General features: G+C 51.6%; 2 protein-coding genes across 4 annotated transcripts in view; both read left to right on the top strand.

Moving 5' to 3' along the window:
* The window catches only part of DPP3 (dipeptidyl peptidase 3), a 30,871-nt gene extending 26,311 nt beyond the window's left edge, over positions 1-4,560 (top strand). For both annotated transcript variants that reach the window (XM_043926089.1, XM_043926080.1), the window contains exons 17-18: positions 1,096-1,258; positions 4,024-4,560. In XM_043926089.1, coding sequence (XP_043782024.1) covers positions 1,096-1,258; positions 4,024-4,196 — 336 coding nt within the window. In that variant the 3' untranslated portion in view covers positions 4,197-4,560. The remainder of the gene's footprint in view (positions 1-1,095; positions 1,259-4,023) is intronic.
* Positions 4,561-6,010: 1,450 nt separating this feature from the next.
* BBS1 (Bardet-Biedl syndrome 1) lies at positions 6,011-21,789 on the top strand. Of its 2 annotated transcripts, none has more exons than XM_043926040.1 (17): positions 6,011-6,110; positions 6,458-6,534; positions 6,651-6,685; positions 9,410-9,679; positions 9,794-9,840; positions 9,956-9,994; positions 10,119-10,191; positions 11,789-11,920; positions 12,652-12,758; positions 14,307-14,427; positions 14,593-14,751; positions 15,891-15,960; positions 16,523-16,681; positions 17,550-17,683; positions 18,636-18,770; positions 19,531-19,617; positions 19,839-21,789. In XM_043926040.1, exons 1-17 carry the CDS (start codon positions 6,064-6,066, stop codon positions 19,923-19,925), a joined length of 1,779 nt encoding a protein of 592 aa, XP_043781975.1. In that variant the 5' UTR covers positions 6,011-6,063; the 3' UTR covers positions 19,926-21,789. The 2 variants fall into 2 exon arrangements, with proteins under 2 accessions (XP_043781975.1, XP_043781984.1); XM_043926049.1 differs by having other exon boundaries at positions 6,040-6,110; positions 6,461-6,534.
* The last annotated feature ends 290 nt before the right edge of the window (positions 21,790-22,079 follow it).

Below are 22,079 nucleotides of genomic sequence, written 5' to 3'. Positions count from 1 at the left end.
TCCTTTAAGGATGAGCATGATCCAGACCTTGATTCTCCTGGGAAAACCTGCCTCTGATCACCAGGAGATGTACAATATGTACAGAGCAGCCTCGGATGGCAAAAATCACAGGTTATACGGCAACAGTGGAAGAGACACAACTGTGGTGTGTTTGTAAGTGGAATACGTACAGCTGTGGGACTATATACCGCACTCACAAACACAGGTGGATCTCAGACGTAATTCAAGCAGAAAAAGCAAATCACAGGATGTGGGCAAAAATGTAACATGAATTGAGAGTAAAGCTCAGGGGAAACAAGAGGCTAAAAAGCAAAATCAAGTGCTGACTCCTCAGGCGGGGGAGGCCACGGGGTGCAGTCAGGGAGGGATGATGTGAGTAACTCTTAAGCTGGGCGGTGGTGGTGTGGGTGTCATTCTTTATAAGGTAGGTGCTGTATGTTTTTTATTTGAAATGAAATGTTTTTTATATGAAATGTTTTATTTAAAAAAGAGGGTGGGGACTTCCGTGGTTGACTCTGAGCTCCTACTGCATGGAGTGAGAGTTCAGTTTCTGGTTGGGGAAATAAAATCCCACATACCATGCAACCAAGAAAAAATATTTGTTGAACACTTAGAATATATCGGGCTTCCCTGGTGGTTCAGATGGTAAAGAACTGACCTTCAGTGCAGGAGACCTGGGTTCGATCCCTGGGTCAGGAAAATCCCACTCCAATATTCTTACCTGGAAAATTCCATGGACAAAGGAGTCTGGTGGGCCATAGTCCACAGAGTTGCAAAGAGTTGGACACAACTGAGCGAATCTCACTCAAGAATATATTGTCTGAACATCTGTCACAGTAAAAATTTTAAAAAAGTTTTAAAAAAGAAGATGATGTTACAACTACCCTCCTTGTGTACAGTTCAAGTGAGGCAATCAAAGGAGAGCCATTAGCTTCACCTTAATATGGACACCTGCTCGATGCTAACGTGATCTGCATTCCCTCGAGACAGCAGATGCGGTCCGGGGCTGGGCGCCACTGCCCATGGCTCTTGGCAAAGCCCAGTGGATGCGTGGAGGGCGTCCATCCAAAGGCACTAACTCCTGCCTTCCCGCAGGTGCTGAAGTCCACGGGGGACGTGGCTGGAGGCCGGGCCCTGTATGAGGGGTATGCGGCTGTCACCGATGCGCCCCCCGAGTGCTTCCTGTCCCTCAGGGACACGGTGCTGCTCCGCAAGGAAGCCCGGAAGCTCATCGTTCAGCCCAACACTCGCCTCGAAGGTAATGGACTGCTGGGCCCCCTGTGATAGAGGGCCCTCCAGGAGCACATAGGAGGCCTGGAACTGACCCCGGAGCTCGGGAAAGGCTACCCGAGGTGGCTCCTGTCTCCCCACCTCCCTCCTGGCCCAGTCCTCCCCATGCCAAACCTCAGGCCCACACCTTCACATCCACCACCACCCAGCACCCCCCACACACAGGGTCAGGCTGCTTGAGAGATGGCAAGAGAAGGTTGAGGGCAGCCTGCAGAGCAGGGACTAGTGAAACAGACACACTCCGGGCCCCAGAGGAGGCCAGGCATCGTGCTGGAGACTCAGGCCTGGCGGGGCCAGGAGCGAGGTCAGGTGAGGCAGAGAGGAGGCACCCAGCGGGCTGAGTAGAGCCCAGGGGACAGTAGGACTCGGCAGAGCAGTCAAGTCAGAGAAGAGGTCAGCAGCCCCATGGTCCCCCTCCCCTCCTCAAGTGATGTTGCAGTTTCCAAAAGCCCTGACCCTGTCAGCCACGCACTTGTACCTTTTGTATTAAGAGCATTTGTGCCTCCATAGTCATGGGTAAGTGTGAGAGTTAAATGAAATAATTACCTCCTCCTGGTGAGGAGAGAGCATTTCAAAGGTTTAGCCTAAACTCTACTCCGGGGAATTCCCTGGCAGCCCAGCGGTTAAGACTCAGCAGTTTCATTCCCGGGGCCTGTGTTCAATCCTGGGGGTGCCAGCACCCTGCTGCATTCACTCTCCTCTCATCCCTTGACTCACCTTTCCTGACACTGGCACGTGAGGCACTTGAGAGGAGGCGATGCCAGGCTGTGGTTAAAACATGAGCTTCAGAACTGCGCTGCAACCTTGGCCTAGTCACTAACCTTCCTGAGCTTGGGTGTCCTCATTCATAAAGCCCATGTGGATTGTGCGCCGACAGTAGTGAACCTGAGTACTTCCTTCAAGTTCTAAGTGTATTCCAGGGATTCACCCGTTAAATACTCACAATACCCAGTAAAGTGTAGGTCTTATTGCCCCCATTTTACAGATAAGGAAACTGAGGCACAGAGAGTCAATTACTTAAGGCTTACAGCTTTTTAGTGGAGGAACCAAGAGTCCGATAAAGAGCATTTGCTCCTCACTACAGTAGTTGCGGGAAGCTGTGAGGGTTAAATGAAATAATTACCTCCTCTTAGTGAGGAAAAAGCATGTAAAAGGTTTATTCTAAATTCTAGGGAATTCCCTGGTGGCCCAGTGGCTGAGACTCAGCGCTTTCACTACTGGGGCTCGGGTTCAGTCCCCCATGTAGGCCTCATGGTACAGCCAAAAAAAAAAGAATAATTAAAATAAAAAACACTTAAAACAGTTAAAAAACAACATAAACTCCACTCTGTGCTCCAGAGGTGTCATGGGGTTTGCCAGCGCCCTCCCCTGGCTCACCACCCTGCAGGCACACCCTCTGAGCTGTCACCCAGCTTTCTTCTCCTCATGCGGCTCTCACTCTGTTTTCCTGTCTGCTCCTCTCCATGGCAACAGGATCAGCACGTCCCCGGCACCTAGCGCAGGGCCTGGCCCACGGGAGCCGCTCTGTGCCTGTCAGTGAGTGAGTGAGTGGATTATGCCGGGCTCCCAGCAAGTGCTCATTACATGGACAAGATCATCATTGCTTTGACTGTCCAGCCCTGGGCAGGCGTTGGGGATGGACTCCTCACCTCAAGTCGTTCTCAGCTCATTAGGAATAAGACAGAGAAATGGTCTTCCAAGGGAAGTGTTCATGGGTGCCCAAGAGACACAAACAGTGGTCTGAACACTTAGAGAGGGGAAGATCATATCTACCTTTGAGAGAATTGGGGAAAGGTGGGTCTGGGGAGGAAGTAGGGGTTAAACTTTGAGGCCCAAAGAACAGGTTGAATTTTCAAAGGTGGTGGTGATGGTGGTGGTATTAATAGCTCACTTTTGAGGACTTCCATGTGCCAGAGTCTGGGTGAAAACTCTGCACGTATCAACTCCCAACAACTTAAATGAGGAAGTTTCCCCTTTTTCAGCTGGAAACTGAGACACAGAGGGGCTGTGTATTTGAGGTCACACAGTGAGTGGCTGGCAGGACCAGGATTTGAACTTGGGCCATCTGAGCTCAGAGCCCGTGCTCTTAGCTGCATACATCCCATAAGGCCACAGAGTACAATGAGGCACTGTGAGCAGGTAGAGAAGTGGAGGGATGTTAGAAGGAAGTGCTTCCCACAACTATTCAGAAACACCCCATAGGTTAGATGGGTGCCCTTGCAACAGCCCCAGTTGACAGATGAGGAAGTAGGTTCAGAGATTGTGATGCTTGTGATAGCTAGCACTTGCTGAGTGTTCCCTCCACCCATTATATCATATTTAATCACCACAGCTTCTTGAGAGATGTACTATGCTTGCCCCCATTTCACAGATGAGGAAACTGAGGCTTCGGTTAAGAAACTTACCCAGGGCCCCACAGTAAATGGAGATAAAGCAGTTCCTGGACTGTAAGCTCCTGGAGGCCAAAGACAGTGTCTGTTTCACCTAAACTGGCACTGTTGTAAATCTTTATTAAGTGACTGAATGAATGCAGCAATTCATTAAATACTCCCCCTTTAATGTTTCCTATCTCATAGGATTATGGAGTCAGTTAGATAATGAAATATTGAGCACAATTTTTGGTACATGGTAAAAACTCAGGAAGAACTAGCTGCTCCTATGATTACGATTATGATTCTGTTTCCCTATTAAAACCTTTTCCTGCTGCTGTTTTTTCCTCCATCTCCTCCCCAGGCTCAGAAGTACAACTTCTTGAGTACGAGGCCTCGGCTGCAGGCCTCATCCGATCCTTCTCTGAGCGCTTCCTAGAAGATGGGCCCGAGTTGGAGAAGATCCTCACCCAGCTGGCCACAGCTGATGCCCAGTTCTGGAAGGGCCCCAGTGAAGCCCCATCTGGCCAGGCTTAAGGCACCTGTGAGGCCCCTCCCCGACTCAATCAAACCAAGGCTGCAAGTGGACCCCTTTCTGTGGGCCCAGGAGAGGGGCAGGAGCCTGGACCTTGGTGCTACCTCACTCAAGGGTGGCGACACTAAGCCCTTCCATTTGTCAGCACTTTCCAGCTTACCAGTGCTTCCCTTGTGTTATCTCAGTTGATCTACACTGCCTTCTGTGGGGTGGGCAAGGCTCCTCGTCCGGCTTCCCAGATGAGGAAATACAAGTTCTGAGAAACTGACCTGGCTAAATCCTGCAGGATTCAAAACTTCTCCCAATCCAGTGCTCTTCATGTATTACTTTTATAACCAGAAAAATAAATATTAGACACCACCACCATCTTCACAATTTGTGTGGTTCTTCCTGGCCTTGGCCTCACGTCTCATTTGCTCCCAGCAGGGTGGTGGGATCAAGTCCTAGGGAGGGGGAAGGAGGGTCATTTTTAGGCTCCCATCCACAACAGGATTTTGACATCACCTCTAAATATGGATATGCAAAGAGTCACATAGATGAACATAACACAATTTTTGCCATCCTCCTTCATGGCTTTTCTTCTGTTTTAAAGAAGAAGCTGAAAACTGGAACTAAGATCATGGCTGTAGCCATGAAATTAAAAGACGCTTGCTCCTTGAAAGAAAAGATATGACAAACCTAGATAGCATATTAAAAAGCAGAGACATCACTTTGCCAACAAAAGTCTCTATAGTCAAAGCTATGGTTTTTCCAGTAGTCATGTATGGATGTGAGAGTTGGACCATAAAGAAGGCTAAGAGCTGAAAAACAGATGCTTTCCAACAATGGTATTGGAGAAGACTCTTGAGAATTCCTTGGACAGCAAGGAGATCAACCCAGTCGTTCCTTAAGGAAATCAACCTCGAATATTTATTGGAAGGACTGGTGCTGAAGCTGAAGCTCCATTTGGCCACCTGATGTGAAATGCCGACTCATTAGAAAAGACCCTGATGCTGGGGAAGATTGAAAGCAGGAGAAGTGGGCAACAGAGAATGAGATAGTTGGATGGCATCACTGATTCAATGGACATGAGTTTGAGCAAACGCCGGGAGATAGGGAAGGACAGGGAAGCCTGGCTTACTGTAGGGGTCGCAAAGAGGGACAGGACTGAGTGACTGAACAGCAACAGCAAAAAAAATTGGAACACCTCAATCCTAGAATTTAATTGCTCTCTCTTCTTTTCTTTTAATCTATTTTTGGCTGCTGGTGTACAGGCTCTAGGACTGGGGCTTCAATACTTGCCACAGAGGGGCAGAGTCAGGAATTGCGGCTTAGTTGCTCTGTGGCACGTGGGATCTTCCCAGACCAGATCTTCTAAACGGAACAGGTGTTTCCTTCATTGGCAGGCAGATGGCTGCTTTACCACTGAGCCACCAGCGGAGCCCAGGAGTTAATCCCTTAACCTTTATGTTTTGCTTCTCTATCCTGGACCTCGAGAGTAAGGAGGGAAGAAAGGACGGGGCCCCCTTTCCACCCAGTTAACCGTGAGGATGAGCGGACGAGTTAGTTTTGCTGTTAAACTGGAGAAGGGTACCTCTCCAGGCCTCAAAGCTCGAGGGCCCCGCGGCTGAGCCAGAGGTGCAGGGCCTAGAAGCTCCTGATGGGAAGAATCAGAGATAAATTATATACGTCGGAATGAGGGATTGCATTTCAGCTGGTAGAAACCCCCCCGGCGCAAGGACCAGCGCAACTTGCTCAGCAGCCTCTCAGTCCCGGGCCGGAAAGTTGAGCGCCCGGAACCTTGACACGCAAGCTTCCCCCCAACCCGGGCGCTTTTGGGCGCCGCGCGGCGGCGGACCAGAGCCGGTTGCCAAGGTGACGCCTGGGAAGATGGCTGCTACCTCTCCGTCGCAGGCAGACGGCGGCAAAGGCAAGAGGTAAAGGCTGGGATCCTTGAGACCCCTTTTCCCGCATATATAAAGATGAGGCCCCGGTCCCTGGGATCTGGGATCCTGCGAGTCTCAGCAGCGCTGGCAGTCCTTAAAGGGCTCTTAAAGATCCCATAGGGAAACAGACCCAGGGAGTGAATGGGTGTGTGGGTGACTCGAGTGCTGCGGTGGGGGAGCTGGAACTTGGACGCTGACTCTTTCCCCCTAGTTCAGAGCTTCCTACACACCTCATCCCCAGAAACCAGTTCCCGCAAAATGTTCTTCCTTCCCCTGGGATTCATCTTCTGCCCCCGACCCCCCACCCGCGTCCCCCAACTCTGTCCCTCTTCTCCCAGCAGTGAGGCCAGTTCGAAATGGCTGAACGCAGTTTCCGATCCCATGACGAACATCCACACCTTTCCCGCCTGCATGGGTGAGTCTCTGGGACCAGGAACTCCGGTTCTGGGGAGACCGGAGAGTCAGATGGTCCTATAATTAAGCTTCTAGGATGCTGAGATCCTGGTTTATGGCCCTTTTTATGTTTTCCAGCGCTGGCCGATTTGCACGGGGACGGGGAGTACGAGGTAAGCCTGTCACCCCAGAAGTGAGGTTTCCTGATAGTTCCAAAGAAGCTCAACGTAGTCTGGAATTCATGTGCACTTTGAAAAAGCACCTTTAGTGTTACGCTTTATTTTTAACGTGGAAGTGGAGAGAACCTGTTGATTTCATATGACATACTGCAGAAAGTAGAGCTAAACAAAATGCTGCTGGAGATTATACTAAGACAAAGCCTCTTCATTTTGTTGACGTTAATTCTTAGCTGGAAGGGTACATCCCATGGTTGGGGGTGGGGCGTCAGAATCTGGAGGGAATTTAAAAGAGAGGAGACTTGAGAGTTTTTGTTTATCAAAAGGGTATAAATCTTAAGGTTAACCATGAGCTGATCATCTTGAAACTGGATGATGGCTATTTGGGGGTTCGTTATATGAGTCTCTACTTTTGTATATGACTGAAATTTTTCCATAATAAAAAGATTAAATTTTAAAATAAAAATGTAAAGATAAGTAAAGAAATAAAAAATTTTAAAGGCACAGATTTTTTTAAAGGTTGAGAAATTATTGAGCTAAAGAAAGGAAGTTAACATATATTGAGTACTCATTTCTGCACTAGACCCTCTTTGAGGCATTTTCACATACATAGATATTGTTTATCTCCATTTTGTTTGTGGGAATATAGATTCCAAAAAGCTGAGTTTACCAAGTTTGTAAAAGGTGGCAGACCTGGGTCTGTCAAATTCCCCATCACATGTTCCATTACTGCTCAGCCCTCACCAAGGGCAGTAACCTACAATGGATATGTTATGATGGCAGCTAGAAAGGAGTCATATCCTGCTTGGACAGTGCAGTAAGATTCGTGGCTTTGGCCCCCAAATCCCAGTCCATAGAGCATTCAACAATTTAGCAAGCATACAGTGAACCCCTTGGTTAAGGGAACCACTCTAGTCTTGTTGCCTGGAGAATCGCATGGACAGAGAAGCCTGGCAGGGTACAGTCTATGGGGTTGCAAAGAGTCGGACACGACTGAGCGACTAACACACAGTGAATCCCCTACTGTGTGTAAGTTTTTGTGCAGAGGCTAAACTGAGAAATGAATCAGTCCGTAGCCAGAAGGAAAGACGGATACTGTCCTTGATTCATCCACAGTTTTGACTGAACACCTGGTGTATCCTTGGTGCTGGGTTGACAGCAGTGAAGGGTGGAGAAATCACAGAAATGTGCTTAGTTGCTCAGTTGTCCGACTCTTTGCAGCCCCGTGGCCTGCCAGGCTCCTCTGTCCTAAACTGGAGGCAGGAGGAGGCAGTACTATGTGAACTGTGTTGAAGGATGAATGAAGTGTGTCGAGAAGGCATGGAAGAGGGGAGGGCATTCCAGGCAGAGGGAATTGCACAAACAAAGGCAAAGAGGCTTGGAAACTCCCAGCATATCTGGAGAGAGTAAATTGAACATTAGAAAGTTGAGGCCAATATAAAACAGTAGTTAAAACCAGTGGCTTTGTTTTTTTTTAATTTTTGGTTGTACCCTGCAGCATGTGGGACCCTAGTTCCCCAACCAGGAATCAAACCCGTGCCCCCTGCATTGGAAGGCAGAGTCCTAACCACAGGACTGCTGGGGAAGTCCCAAGACCACTGGCTTTGGATTCAGATAGACTTAGATTCAAGACCTTGCTCTGCCACCTACTAGCTATGTGACTTTTACCTAACATCTCTAAGCCTTATAGCTTCCTGATTTGTGAAATGGGGCTAATAATTGTATCTACCTCACAGGTTGTTGCTCAGATTAAATAAAAGGGTACATGAAGTTACTGGTGTGGCTCCAGGCACACTGAGCATGCTCGGAATCCAGGCATTCTGTGGCAGCCTGCCTTCTGGCTGGAGCATAGCCTGGATGGGGAAGTGATAGAAAACCTGCTGAGAGCCAGATCAGAGGGGCCTTGCAGGCTTCACTCAGGAGAATGGGCTTGCATGGCAGCTGCAGTGGCTTGGAGGGTGGAAATAGAAGAGCTTGGTTCTCCTCTGTGGGTTGCTAGAGCACATCCCACTCTGCGCACTGGGTTCTGCATCTTTAGCTCCTTTCCCATTTGGAAGCCCAGCCTCAGAGCCCAGATATGAGTTTCAGGCTCCCCAGTGACCTCAGTCACTGTCCTAGTGTGTAGAATAGTGTCTGGCATGGAGCAGGCCCTGAAGAAACATTTACTGAACACACACTGAAAGTGTCAGCCGCCCCCTGTTCCCCGCTAGGTTCTGCAGCTCACTGTCTCACTTGACTTTCACTACAAGTGTCCTGCGGTGTGCATGGGTGCGTGCTCGGTTGCTTCACTTGTGTCCACCTCGTGCAACCCCGTGGACTAGCCTGTCGGGCTCCTCTGTCCATGGGATTCTCCAGGCATGAATACTGGAGTGGGTTGCCATGCCCTCCTTCAGGGGATCTTCATGGCCCAGCAGGGACTGAGCCTGCGTCTCTTAGGTCTCCTGCGTTGGCAGGCAGGTTTTGTGGTTTTTTACCACTAGCACCACTTGGGAAGCCCCTGTCGCGTCGTAGGTATTCCCATTTTGCAGGTGGGAAAACTGGCTCAGGAAGTCATTTTTCCCAAGGGCACACAGCTTGCAAAACCTTTGCCCTCCTCCCACCCACCTGTGGTACACTCTGAGTCTATATGGATGTGCACCAGCAAAAAGCTAAGCCCAAGAAGAGGGGCAGTAGGTGGGTCTTTAGACCCTAAGCCTGGAGTCAGCCAGCCTCTCTCTGCAGCTGGTCGTGGGAGACCTTGGCCCAGATGGGCGGCAGCCCCGCCTGAAGGTGCTTAAAGGAACAGTGCTGAGGGAAAGCCCGCTACCTGCCCTGCCAGCTGCTGCTGTCACCTTCCTCATGGAGTCACATGAGCCCCAGACACCAGCAGTGGCAATCGCATCAGGCCCTTGTGTGTATATGTATAAGAATCTCAAGCCCTACTTCAAGTTCAGCCTGCCCCCATTGCCTGTAAACCCCCTGGAACAAGACCTTTGGAATCAAGCCAAAGAGGTAAGTGACCTGGGGGATGAGAGCAAGAAGGCAGAGGTGGCCACTGCGGGTGGGCCTCATTCCCTGCCTGGCTCTGGAGCTCACAGGCTCTACCTTCTTCCCGTGGTGGCACAGGACCGGATTGACCCCTTGACCCTGAAGGAGATGCTGGAAGGCATCAGGTGAGAGCCCACTTTCCCCTTCATGTGCCTCCCTCACCCCCCAGTTCCTACTCCTTCATCCCAGAGCCCACCGTCTGACACCCCCTCCCCTGCACTGGCCCTCTTCTCCTTACAGGGAGAAGGCAGAGGTGCCTTTGTCTGTGCAGTCCCTCAGGTAAGGGCCCTCTGGACGGCCGGGGCTCCAGAAGCTCCCAGGGAGGGCAGGGGGAGAGGCTGTGGCGTGGCCCATGGAGGGCAGGCAGGGCCTGGGTGCACAGATGTCCCCACGCTGTGTCCAGGTTTCTGCAGCTGGAGCTGAGTGAGATGGAGGCGTTCGTGAACCAGCACAAGTCCAAGTCCATCAAGCGGCAGGTACTGCCCCTTCTCATTTCCCTGTGAGATATACAGTTGTTTTTTTTTTTTTAAACAGACCACGTAACATTAGTGGTAAAGCCAAACCCGACTAGTTTTATTTTGCAGTTTCCCTTCCAGCCTGTGCCACCTGTGTAGTCTGCAGGGCTTCTCCATGTCGCTTAGCAGTGACAGCTTTGAGTTGATAGATACAGTTATGTAACTTACATAACTTTTATCATCTTGGGGGTAAAGGTAAAATATGCTCATTAGGGAAAATTTTGAAAATAGAAGTACAAAGGAGAAATACAAGTGACTATACTCTTACTACTCAGAGTACTCTTACCATTTTGATAACATTTCGTTCATAAATATGCTTTTATATCCTGCTTCCTTTGAGCACGTAACATTGTATCTTGAGCATTAGTCTGGAAGAACCCCAGTTTTAGTGGCCCCTTGATTATTTCATTGATGATTCATTATTCATTCATAATTTAACTATTCGGTGCAGATCATTGGTCAAGAAGTGTCTTCTTTTTAGTCACTTCATATTTTTCTTAGTTAGGATTTTAATGGCCTCATTGATAGACCTACTTATTGATGAGCTCTAGTGGTTCCTGACCTTGGGGGCTGAGCCTCTTCAGGGATGGGCTTTCAGAGCTGTCCCTGCATTTTAGAAAGCCACATAGGAACCACCCACTTGCTATAGAGGCCACTTGAGCCGAATACATTGACCAACACATACCTCCGTGTTTGGCTTGCCATAGATAATTCCCTGAGAAACATTGTTCTCTCCTGCTGATCAGTAGCTCAGATCCACAATCGTCACTATCTCTGAGTACTTTTAAAATCAGGGAGTGAGTTAAGTATTGCTTAAAAGATGCAGCGTGGGGGAGGCCATCTTTCCAGCTATGCATCGCAGCTCCATGGTTGGAAGCCACTAGCATCCACATTTCTGTAACTTTCTCCTTCCACTAGGCATTGAGGATTCCTCTTTTTTTAATCTTAAAGATAGTCAACTCAGTGAACAGCTTTATCCAAAGAAACATTTTAGTCCCATTAAATTATTTCCATAGCAGAAATTCCTAAAAAGGGGATCATCTCCTTCTCTTTCGTTTTCTCTCCAATCACAATTAGAAGAACATATGCCCACTGTAGAAACTGCAGAAAAGCACAATGAATAAATTAAACCTTGCCTGTGATGTCATTGTCCAGAGATAACCAGTGTTTGTATTTACAGGTTTAGCTTTCCAAGATTTTTTTTATTCATATATATATTTTTTTAACTGGGATAATACTAATGTAACTTTTAACCTGTATTTTCTCTTAATACATTAGAAACATTCTCTCTGTCATTGAATCTTCTTTTAAAATCTGATTTTGGTAAATGACCGTGTGGTTTTTGATCATATAGATAGTTAATAATTGACTTAAAGAATCCTCTTTTGTTAGGAAATTAGGTTTGTTGCAATCAACACTTTTGTAGGTAAACCTTCTGTCACATCTCTAATACTTTTCTTCCTCCTTTGCCCTCTGTCTTTCTGGGGCATCCTGGGAGTAGCTGGGGTGGGAGATGGTGTGAGGGGATCTCCTGGGTGACCCTGGAGTCCTTCTGCAGACAGTCATCACCACCATGACCACCTTAAAGAAGAACCTGGCTGACGAGGACGCTGTGTCCTGCCTGGTGCTGGGCACTGAGAGCAAGGAGCTCCTGGTACTAGACCCGAAGGCCTTCACCATTCTGGCCAAGGTCAGTGTGGGGGCCTGGCCCTGGGCACACCCGAGGCACAGGCTCCACTCCCTCCCCCTCCTCCCCCAAATCTCCTGCCCCAGTTAGTTAGTCTTGGGGATACCTGTTTATTGTAGAAAGTTATAAAATGTAGATAGGCATAAGAAGACAGATATCCCCAAATCCTACCACTCATGCATGTCTTCTGTTACAGTTTTGGCACAAGTCTTCGTAGACGTTTTCATATTTAGACACGGGTATATAAGTTTCAATTTTTTTTTTTTTGTAAACAAAACAGCCCCATGCTGTAGGCTCCTGTAACCTGCTGTTTTCAAGCAGCAGTAGCTCATCGGTATCTTTCCATGTCCATATAAAAGCATGTCAGCCTTTTCAGAGGCCGCATAACATTGGTTATATAAATACTCTGTAATTTCTTTACCCTGTCGCCAATTGTACGTTGAAGTTGTTTTCAGTTTCTTGCTGTTATTAACCACCACCACAGTAGGCTTCCTTGCCAAATATCTTTGTGTGCTTATCTAAATACCTCCTTGCACGCTTTCCTAGAAATGGCATAGTTGAGTCAAAGGGTGTAGACTTAAAGGCTTTCTCTACCTGTTCCCCTCCAGAGAAACTGTTTTAAGTTTTAAACTGTGCCCAGGAGGGTGTGAGTGAGGCGATGGGGACTTAGGTGACGTCAGGTTAGGGAGGGGCTGGGGCTCCAGAGAAACCGGGGTGTTTGAGTCTCTCTGCAGATGAGCCTCCCCAGTGTCCCTGTCTTCCTGGAGGTTTCTGGCCAGTTTGAGGTGGAGTTTCGTCTTGCCGCTGCCTGCCGCAATGGGAGCATCTATATGCTGAGAAGGTAGCCACATCCGAGCTCTCTAGTGTCAGAAGGAACATCTCAGAAACCTAGTGGTTTCGAGGGCTTACAAGATGAGCAGGGCTTTGGAGCGAGAACATGGGACTGGAAAGAGCCCAGAGCTTCATGGGAGGCAGAGCCCTTGAGCACAAGGGATGGCTGGAGGATTGTCCGGTGCGGCCTGGCAAAGTGAGAGACTAGGCTGGGTGGCTGTGACACGAGCAGTGCAATCAGATATTAGATCAAAATGGTCTCTCCTATATGTTCTGTTGCTTTTGTAGGTACGGGAAATTTCCTCATGCATTAGTTTGATGTTTCTTAACTGTCATTCTTTTAATTCAAGAAATCTTTTTGAGTACCTGCTATGAATTAAGCATTGCATGAGGTATTGGGGATATATTGATGAACAAAATATGTAGTCCCTACCCTTGTGGGAAGACATATTAAGACCAAGATTATATTACAAACTGGATACATGCTATGGAGGAAAAGTACTGGCTCAGTGAGGAGAAAAAGGGGGTCAGGGTGATCAGTGAATGCCTGTATGAAGAGATTACTTGACAGTTAAGAAGGATCCAGTTCAAAAAAGTGGAGCAAGTGTTATAGGCAGAGAGCACGTAAGTGAACTCTGGGTGGGAAAGACATTGGTATGTGCCACTTGAGCTTGGTGGCAAGAGATGACCTGGAGATCAGGTCAGCTCATGCAGGACCTGGTAGGACATGGTGAAGATTTTGGGTTTCATCTGAAGGGCAATAGAAAACCATTATGGGGTTTGACTCAGAAGATATGATGAATGACATGATCCGTGTTCATTTTGGAGGGTAGATTGGGATTAGGCCCAGAGACCAATGGGAACCTCTTCAGATGAGTCATCAGATGGGAGATGTCTCTGGCTTAGACTTAAGAAAGGTGGGCCAGAGTTTCTAGAGAAGAGAAATAAAGATTTAGATGTCAGGAAACTGCAAACACTGCGTCCACACAGAGCAAACTCCTCCTGATTTTCTGATAAATTACTAAACTATTATCCTAAATGGAATCTCAGTCCATTACTTCGTCTCACCTGAGGTACACTCGCTGTAGACTGGTAAACACCAAGTTATCCCACAGATCACTGTAGTGAAATTGTGAGGAAGACCAGGAGGGAAAATACACACTTGTGTCATCCAAGGTCATGCAACTACGAAGTCCTAGAGGTGGAACTAGTTCCTGGTCCTCTGCTTGTGGGCCAAGGCTGCTCCCAGGATCATCTGTGGGGCCTGGAAAGAGGAGGGTCAGCCAGGGAAGGAGAGAAGGTTTCTGGACTGGGAGTGAGTGAGCGAGTGAGCGTTAGTTGCTCAGTTGCTCTCCGATCCCATGGACTGTAGTCCTCCAGGCTCCTCTGTCCATGGGGATTCTCCAGGCAAGAATACTGGAGTGGGTTGCCATGCCCTCCTCCTGGGATCTTCCCGACCCAGGGATAGGACCTGAGTCTCCTGCATTGCAAGCAGACTTTTTACCACGTGAGCCACCAGGAAGCTCTGGGGCTGAGAGTGTGGGTCTTCATTCCACAGAGACTCCAAGCGCCCCAAGTACTGCATCGAGCTGAGCGCCCAGCCTGTGGGGCTTGTCCTTGTACACAAAGTCCTGGTGGTGGGCAGCAACCAAGACAGCCTGCACGGCTTCACCCACAAGGTGTGATCTCACGGCAAGCACCCCCAAGCCCCTCCAGCCTTGTCTCCTCGGGCGCCCTCAGCAGGCGAGCCCTTCTGGCATTCCCTTCCCAGCAACTCCAGCCACCCACTTCTTTCCACTCCTCAGCGCTGAGCCCCCAGTAGACACTTAGCTGCTCCCTCCCAGGGTAAGAAGCTGTGGACGGTGCAGATGCCTGCAGCCATCCTGGCCATGAACCTCCTGGAGCAGCACTCCCGGGGCCTGCAGGCCGTCATGGTCGGGCTGGCCAATAGAGAGGTCCGCATTTACCAGGACAAGGCCCTGCTCGATGTCATCCGCACGCCGGTGAGCTGCTGACTCCTCCCTGCCCCGCTCCCACCTTTGGGGCTCACTCACTGCCTCTCCTGATCCCACTCCACCTGCCACCCTTAACTTTTGATGTGTTTTGAAAACATTGATTGAGTATCTCATCTGCACAACTCACTGTATTGGAAGGATAAAACAATGACTGAATCCTTATTGTCAAGGGACTTGCAGTCTAAGGTGCAAGCCAGCCAGAAACACAGCTGATTCAAATACAAGACAGCCTAAAGCAAAGCAAAGCCCAGAAAAAGCGCAGAGACAGACTCTAGTGACTGGGGGTGGTGGTGAGAGATACATAGGGATGGAACTCAGGAGCGGTTTCACAGAGCAAATACAATTCAGCTGGTCCTCGAGGCAGTTTGCTCTGAGAAATGGAGTAGATAAATGAAGGAGCAATATTCCAGACTGGAAGTAACATGAACAACGGCTGAGAGGATGAGTGTTCTTGACAAAGGAATCCAGGTAGTTTGGTGAATTTGGACCAGAGTTTTTCAAACAAAGTTTTGAGTCATCAAATCAATTTGATGAGCCAGTAACAGAACCAGAAAAAAGTTCAGAGTGTATCACGTGTGAAACTTTTGTGTGTATGTATGTGTAAAGTGTCATATGTCACAATATAATGTTTGAAAGCAGCTGGTTTAGACCACAGGCTTTCGGGAGGGCAGGCGGTATGGTGTGCAGGTTGGGAAAAGGACAAAGAGAAAAGGCAGGTTGGAGTCAGATATGGAAGGCCTTGAATGTGTGAACAAGGAGAGCAGAAACCATTGGAGGTTTTTCAGCCAAGAATAGACATGGTCATATTTGTATTTTGAAAGGCAACAGAAGCAGCTGTTTGAAGGACAGACTGGGGAAAAAGACGGCTGGGAGACCTGTTAGAAAGCTGAATCCAAAGGCCAGTGATGTCCAGTCTGGAACTATGGCCATGACAGTGAGCAGGGAGCGGGGTGAAGGGAGATTAGAAATACAGGAAATATTTCAGAGGCAGTATAGCCCCCGGCCTCACCTCACATTTCACCTCTTACATCATATGTGGAGTCTCCCAGCCTTACCCCCCACTATTCCCACCCCTGTTCTCTTCACTGAGATCTTTTCCCAACTAAACTCTGGTGTCTCTACCATAGGAGGCAGTGACCAGCCTTTGCTTTGGCCGCTTTGGACGGGAAGATAACACCCTCATCATGACTACACAAGGCAAGGAGGGTCAGGCCTCGTGAGGGTTTTAGAGTTGGGAGTCCGTGGGACCAGACCCTGGGAAGAAGAGGAGGTGGATGTGGAACATGGGTGGACCTGGGTTTGGGAAGCAGGGCCTGCAGACACTGTCCTCTCTGGGGCTGGGCCTTGACTGGGGAGAGCTCATCAGCAGTTTGATGTCACTACCTGGGGCCAGGCCCTGGCTGTGTCTCCAGTTCACCCCAGTGTCTGCCACAGGAACATCAAAATAGTCAGTAAATATCTGCTAGGAACTCTCCTGGTGGTCTAGTGGTTAGAACTCCATGCTTCCACTTCAGGTGACTCAGGTGTGATCCCTGGTCAGGGAACTAAGATCCCGCAAGCCAAGTGACTTGCCCAAACAAATAAATAACTGCTAAATGAATGAATGCATTACTTATAGGACACACTTCATTCCTTTCAGAGACCTACAGTCTCAGCAAGGAGACAGAAGAGGGTCAACATGAGGCAGATTGGGGAAAAAGAATGGGACTGTTGGGTGGGCCTGGGGAGGACACATCTGCCATCTGTCCTCTTCCCTTAGGCGGTGGCCTGATCATGAAGATCCTCAAGCGCACAGCAGTGTTTGCGGAGGGGGGAGGGGAGGTGGACCCCCTACTAAGCCAGCCCGTGAAACTCAACGTGCCCCGGAAGACCCGGATCTATGTGGACCAGACACTGCGAGAGCGGGAAGCCGGCACCGGTGAGGCTCAGGCCGAGTCCCTCCTCCTCCTCCTCCTCTATTCCTCCAAAGTGGCAGCAACTGGGTGAACGCCACCTGGGTGCCCTGAGCAGTGGGAGGAGACCTGGGCGAACCGGGCGGGTCTCACGCCTCTGGAGGCCCAGAGACAGCCTCGGAAGTACACCCTGCCAACAAGGAACTGGAGCTCAAGGCAGACAGTGCTGCGGCTGCCCCTCGAGTTCAGAGGAGGGAACAGCCAGTTCTAGGTGCAGGAGTTCTCAGAAGTAGAATTTGATCAAGGTTCTTCCTTTTCCTGTGTAACTTGTCATGCTCTTTTGTTCATTCAGTACCTGTGATCATGTCAGGCCCTGTGCCAAGTGCCTTGGATCAGGCCAGTCCCTACCTAAAGAGCTCACTAGACCTTGCTAACTTCACGTTGCATGATAGGTGCGGAAGTCTCTGCGGAGTGCTTTTGAGGCACACAAGAGAGGCGTTTGCCTGGGAGCCTGGCAAAGGATTTAGAGATGACATTGGATTTGACTCTTAAAAGATGATTACACGTCCACCAGCCAGACAGAGACAGGGAAGGGCGATTTCGGCAGAGGCCTGGGTAAAGGCGCAGGGCCCTGCCTGGGTTCAGCCAGGCGCCAACAAAGGAGGCCGAGACTGCGCCGGCGGCCAGGAGGTGGGAGACGCCGGGTGGAGGGGCAGGGAGCGGTCCACAGCGTCCAGAGGCTGGCGGTGGGACCTCGGGCCCCTGTTGCACGCTCCCAGCCTCTGCCCCCTGTGCCTTCCTCTCACCCTCTCCCCACGGCAGCCGGGGCGGGCGCCTCCTCCCGCCCTGCCCCCCTCCCTCCTCACCGTCAGCCCCTCGCGTCCCTCCCCTCAGCCATGCACCAGACCTTCCAGGCGGACCTCTACCTGCTGCGCCTCCGGGCGGCCCGTGCCTACGTGCAGGCCCTTGAGTCCAGCCTCAGCCCCGTGTCTGTGACGGCCCAGGAGCCACTCAAGCTGCACGCCGTGGTGAGCTCTCGGGGTAGGGGGGTGCTCAGGCCACCTCAGGGCCAGAGGGGCAGAGGTCAGGGGTGGGCGGGAACCCCTCAGGCCAGAGCCGGTTCCAAGGCAACTAGATCCCATGCCCCTTGTCACCTGCCCACAGACTCAGGGACCAAGACCTCCTCCGTGGGCGCTCTCGCCTTCTCTCACCTGCGCTGCCTCTTCCCCTCAGCTGGCCGCAGAGCAGGGCACGCTCTCCAGCCCCCTCGTTCCATGTGGGGCCTCAGACAAGCCTCCAGACGTGGGGCCCGGCCCCCAGGTCGTCACCTTGGGACGTTTCTTCCCAGGAGCCTGGAGGGGGACTTTTCAGGAGTCTGTCCACTTCAGTAACTGCCGGCAGCCCGAGGGGGTCAGACTGCCCGGGGCAGGGATGGGGCCGTCCCGGGACTACACAGGCACAAGGAGGACGCGGAGCCCTTAGACACCCTGACCTCAAGGTCCTCAGGCCTCCAACCAGCTCTCAGTGGCTCCCTGACGTGTGCGGTCTGATCCAGTTGGGGTTCTAATCTCTCTTTCCCTGAAGACCGTGGAGAGATCCAGAGAGGAAGAGGCTACAGAGTGCAGGGGGTGAGAGGGAGAAAGTGAAATCCCCGTAGCCGGCAGAGGACAAGCGGTGAAGGCGGGCCGGGCCCTGAGGAGAGGGGCAGGGCCGTGGGCCGGCGCAGGCGGGAGCCGGGCCTGCTTGCCCAGGCCAGCTCTGCCTCCCGCCCACCTTCTTCCGGGGCCGCCGCTCAACTCCCTACCCATGGAGCCACTCTTCTGAGCTCTGGGCCTGCTGATGGACAATGTGTCAGAGCAGTTGGAGGAGGGTGACTTGATGCTGATGAGGAAGCAGGCGGGCAGGGCCGGGGTCAACCATCCTCAGCACCCAAGTCCACTAGGTCCTAAGGGCTTTCTCCCCTCCCCACCCTCTCCACAGGTTCAGGGCCTGGGCCCCACCTTCAAGCTCACCCTTCACCTGCAGAACACGTCAACAGCCCGCCCCGTCCTGGGGCTGGTGGTCTGCTTCCTGTACAACGAGGTGCTCTATGCTCTGCCCCGGGCCTTCTTCAAGGTACCAGCGTGACAGAGGGTGGGGTGGGGCCTGGCCAGATGCCCACAGGTCAGAGGTGAGGGGGCTGGCAAGTGGCTGCAGCTACAGGGCCAACTAGGGCGCAGCAGGGGCCCTGAGGAGAGCCCCCGAGATTGCCTGCCCCAGCTGCTTTTCTCCCCGCCTGCGCGAGGTCTGAGGGCAGCACACGGAAGGTGCTGGGGTGAGAGTCCGGGGCCCACCTGTGCCGCTGTCGGAAGCCTGTTCATGCTGGGGGTCCCCAGAGCCCACCCTGCTGTCCAGCCCCTCCTGCAGCAGGAATGGGAACCCCACGGAGAACCTTCCAGAGTGAAGGGTGTTCCCCAGGTCCACATTTGAGCCTTAGTTGGAAGGACCAGAAACTGAGAAGGACTTTGGTATGTGGGTGAAACAGCCCTGGACTTGGTCGGAGGTCAAGAGGTTTAGGGACTAGGCTGGCAGTCCAGTGACTGAGACTCCACACTTCCCCTGCAGGGTTTGATCCCTGACCAGGGAACCAAAATCCAGCGTGCCGTGCAGCACAGCTAAAAAAAAAAAAGTTTACCTTTAATTATGGACACGCATGCAGGCCTGGGGCGTTCACTCCCCACGGAGCCCTGTGCCCCTCGAACAGGCCTGTCCCCCCTGCCCGCCCCACCAGGCTATGACATTCAGCTGGGACAGCAGGGTGACAGCGCTTTGAAATCTACCAGACACTGGCTGGGCATAAGGGCTGACTTCCTGACCTCTTTGTCCCCAAACTTAGGTCCCATTGCTGGTGCCAGGGCTCAACTACCCCCTGGAGACCTTTGTGAAGAGTCTTAGTGACAAGGGCATCTCAGACATCATCAAGGTAGGTCGCCAGTTGGTACTAGTGCAGGGGAGAGAGTGAGTGAGTGTGGGCAGGGCCCTGGGTGGCTGCCAGGAAGGGCTGGGTGTCTGCACAGCAGAGGCTCCCCCCCCTTGGACCGAGCCTTGCTCTAGGGTCGGTACAGACTAGGCCGTGCGGGCCTTCTTGGGGAGCAGCGGGGGAAGGCAGAATGCCCCCTACTACCATGGTCACCTTCTCCATAGGTGCTGGTGCTTCGAGAAGGCCAGAGCACACCCCTGCTGAGTGCCCACATCAACATGCCCATGAGTGAGGGCCTGGCAGCTGCCTGACCCCATGCTGGGGTTAAAGCCCCAGTGGAACCAGAACCAGGAGGATCCAGCCCCCTCCACTGCGCTGGGCAGAGTCCATAGTCCCAGGTTCGCTCCCGTGCGGCACCACGCTAGGCCGCCGCCTCCCTCCCCTCTCCTAGCGCCCCTCCCTCACTGCCCCGACCACTGGGTGACCCGCAGCACAAGTAAGTGAGCGCCTTCCTCCTCAGGAAAACCCAGGCGCTGACCCTGTGGGCTCCTGCCACTCTGCTCTTGTCCCCACTTTCCCCCAGAAAGCACCCCCAGGTCCAAAGGAAAAGTTCTGCAGCAGTTACGCTGAGATGAGGGCATAGGCCCCGCCTTCTTCTCTGCCACTCTCCTTGGGCACGTCTCTTTGCTGCTGCTGCAGAGTTGGTGGGGGGCCTGGCCCCAGATAGTCAGAGGCTTTTCTCGGGTGAGACTGAGCCCCCTCTTGCTCCCTGGGGTGCCAGAGGCTTGGCTGTTGCCAGCTCAGCTTACAGGCAAAGCACATGCTCTGATCTCCCCCTCTTTCTATTCAGGGGCCCTGGGAATAGTTGCCTTACCACAGGGGCCCCTTCTGAAGTCTTGGGCTTAGCCAAGGTCTCAGGCCTGTGATGCTCCATAAAGATCGCCAAGGAAGAGGCTGGCATAGGAGGGCAGAGAGTGCCTGGGCAGGGAGCTAGGGGCCCCGGGAGAGGAAGGCTCAACTAGACAGAGGAAAGGTGGGGTCAGGGCTCATAGGAGGGGCATCTCTGGGGTCCTGGGGAGGGGGCTTGGGAGGCAGAAGCCTAGAACTGCCGAACAAAATGCTGTTCTAAGCCCTGGAGCCCAGGTCAGTCAGGTGAGTGGCAAGTCACTGGGCAGTGGCCATAGTGTGTGAGATTTGCTAGAAAATCGTAGGCCTTAGGTGTCAGTCAGGGATTGAACGAAGGTGCGTGTTAAGGTCTTAGGGGTCAGAGATGCACAGTCTGGGCCCGTGGTGCCTCCTGGAGCCCCCTAGCCAGTCTGCTTGTCTCTTGGGTGAGTGCTACCCACGGCCGCCCTGCGCCATTGTAAGCCAGGAATCCTGTCCACTGAGGAAGGACCTATGTCTTCTTCGGACCAGGTACAGCCTAGCATGTGGCAGACAGCTTAGGCTTGTGGGAAGTAACCAAGTTTCTGTGTTTCCATTTCCCCAAGTTTAAAAGGAGGCGGTTTGACTAGATTCTGCTCTAATATAGTCCTAGAGTTTGGCAGCCCCTGTAAAGAAACCAGGAATCAACTCCAGAAAGGGGGTACTCGGCAGGAGTAAGCACAGAACTTTTGCTCTTGAGACCAAGGACCCCACATTGATTGATTCCGCTGGACAACAGCCTCTGTGCTGGAGATGGTGAGGGACAGGCCACAGCCACACTCTCCGCAGGGAATGCATCTGGGGCGAGGTTAAGAGAATTAAGGGGTCTGGATCAAAGAAAGAGCCCGTCCCCCTCCTGTCTGCATGATCCAGCCACTCACAAACATAGACCAGTTAGGTCGGGGTGGTCTGGGGTTCCTCGATCAAGCTGACTGAGGCTCAGGGGGAATGAGGGGGGAGTTCAATATGGAAATGGAAAGACAGGTAGAGGGAGCATCACTGTCAGACTTCAACCAAACCGGAAGCATTTTCCGAGAGAGCTCATCAGCGATGGAAGGCCCTGCCCTTGTCACTGGAGCCGTGTCACTGTGGTGAGGCCAGATGACCTTACAGCCCCTTTCACCCCCGTGAAGTGAACTGTGTGAACTCGGAACAAAGTCTCACCTGGGTTCCCCTCATGGTTATCCATGATGATGAAAGTGGAGAAACGATCCCGAGGCCCAACCCCTAATATGAACTTACATGATGTGATACTGTGTTGTTGTTCAGTCACTCGATTGTGTCCGACTCTGCAACCCCATGGACTGCAACACGTCAGGCTTCCCTGTTCACCATCTCCCAGAGCTTGCTCAAACTCGGGTCCATTGAATCGGTGATGCCATCCAACCATCTCATTCTCTGTCATCCCCTTCTCCTCCTGCCTTCAATCTTTTCCAGCGTCAGGGTCTTTTCCAATGAGTCAGTTCTTTGCATCAGGTGGTCAAAGTATTGGAGCCTCAGCTTCAGCATCAGTCCTTCCAGTGAATATTCAGGATTGATCT

This window comes from Cervus elaphus, chromosome 2 (assembly GCF_910594005.1).
Source record: "Cervus elaphus chromosome 2, mCerEla1.1, whole genome shotgun sequence".
Lineage (NCBI taxonomy): Eukaryota > Metazoa > Chordata > Mammalia > Artiodactyla > Cervidae > Cervus > Cervus elaphus.
The sequence above is the reverse complement of the archived record's forward strand: the minus strand, read 5'-3'. Positions and strand labels throughout refer to the sequence as shown.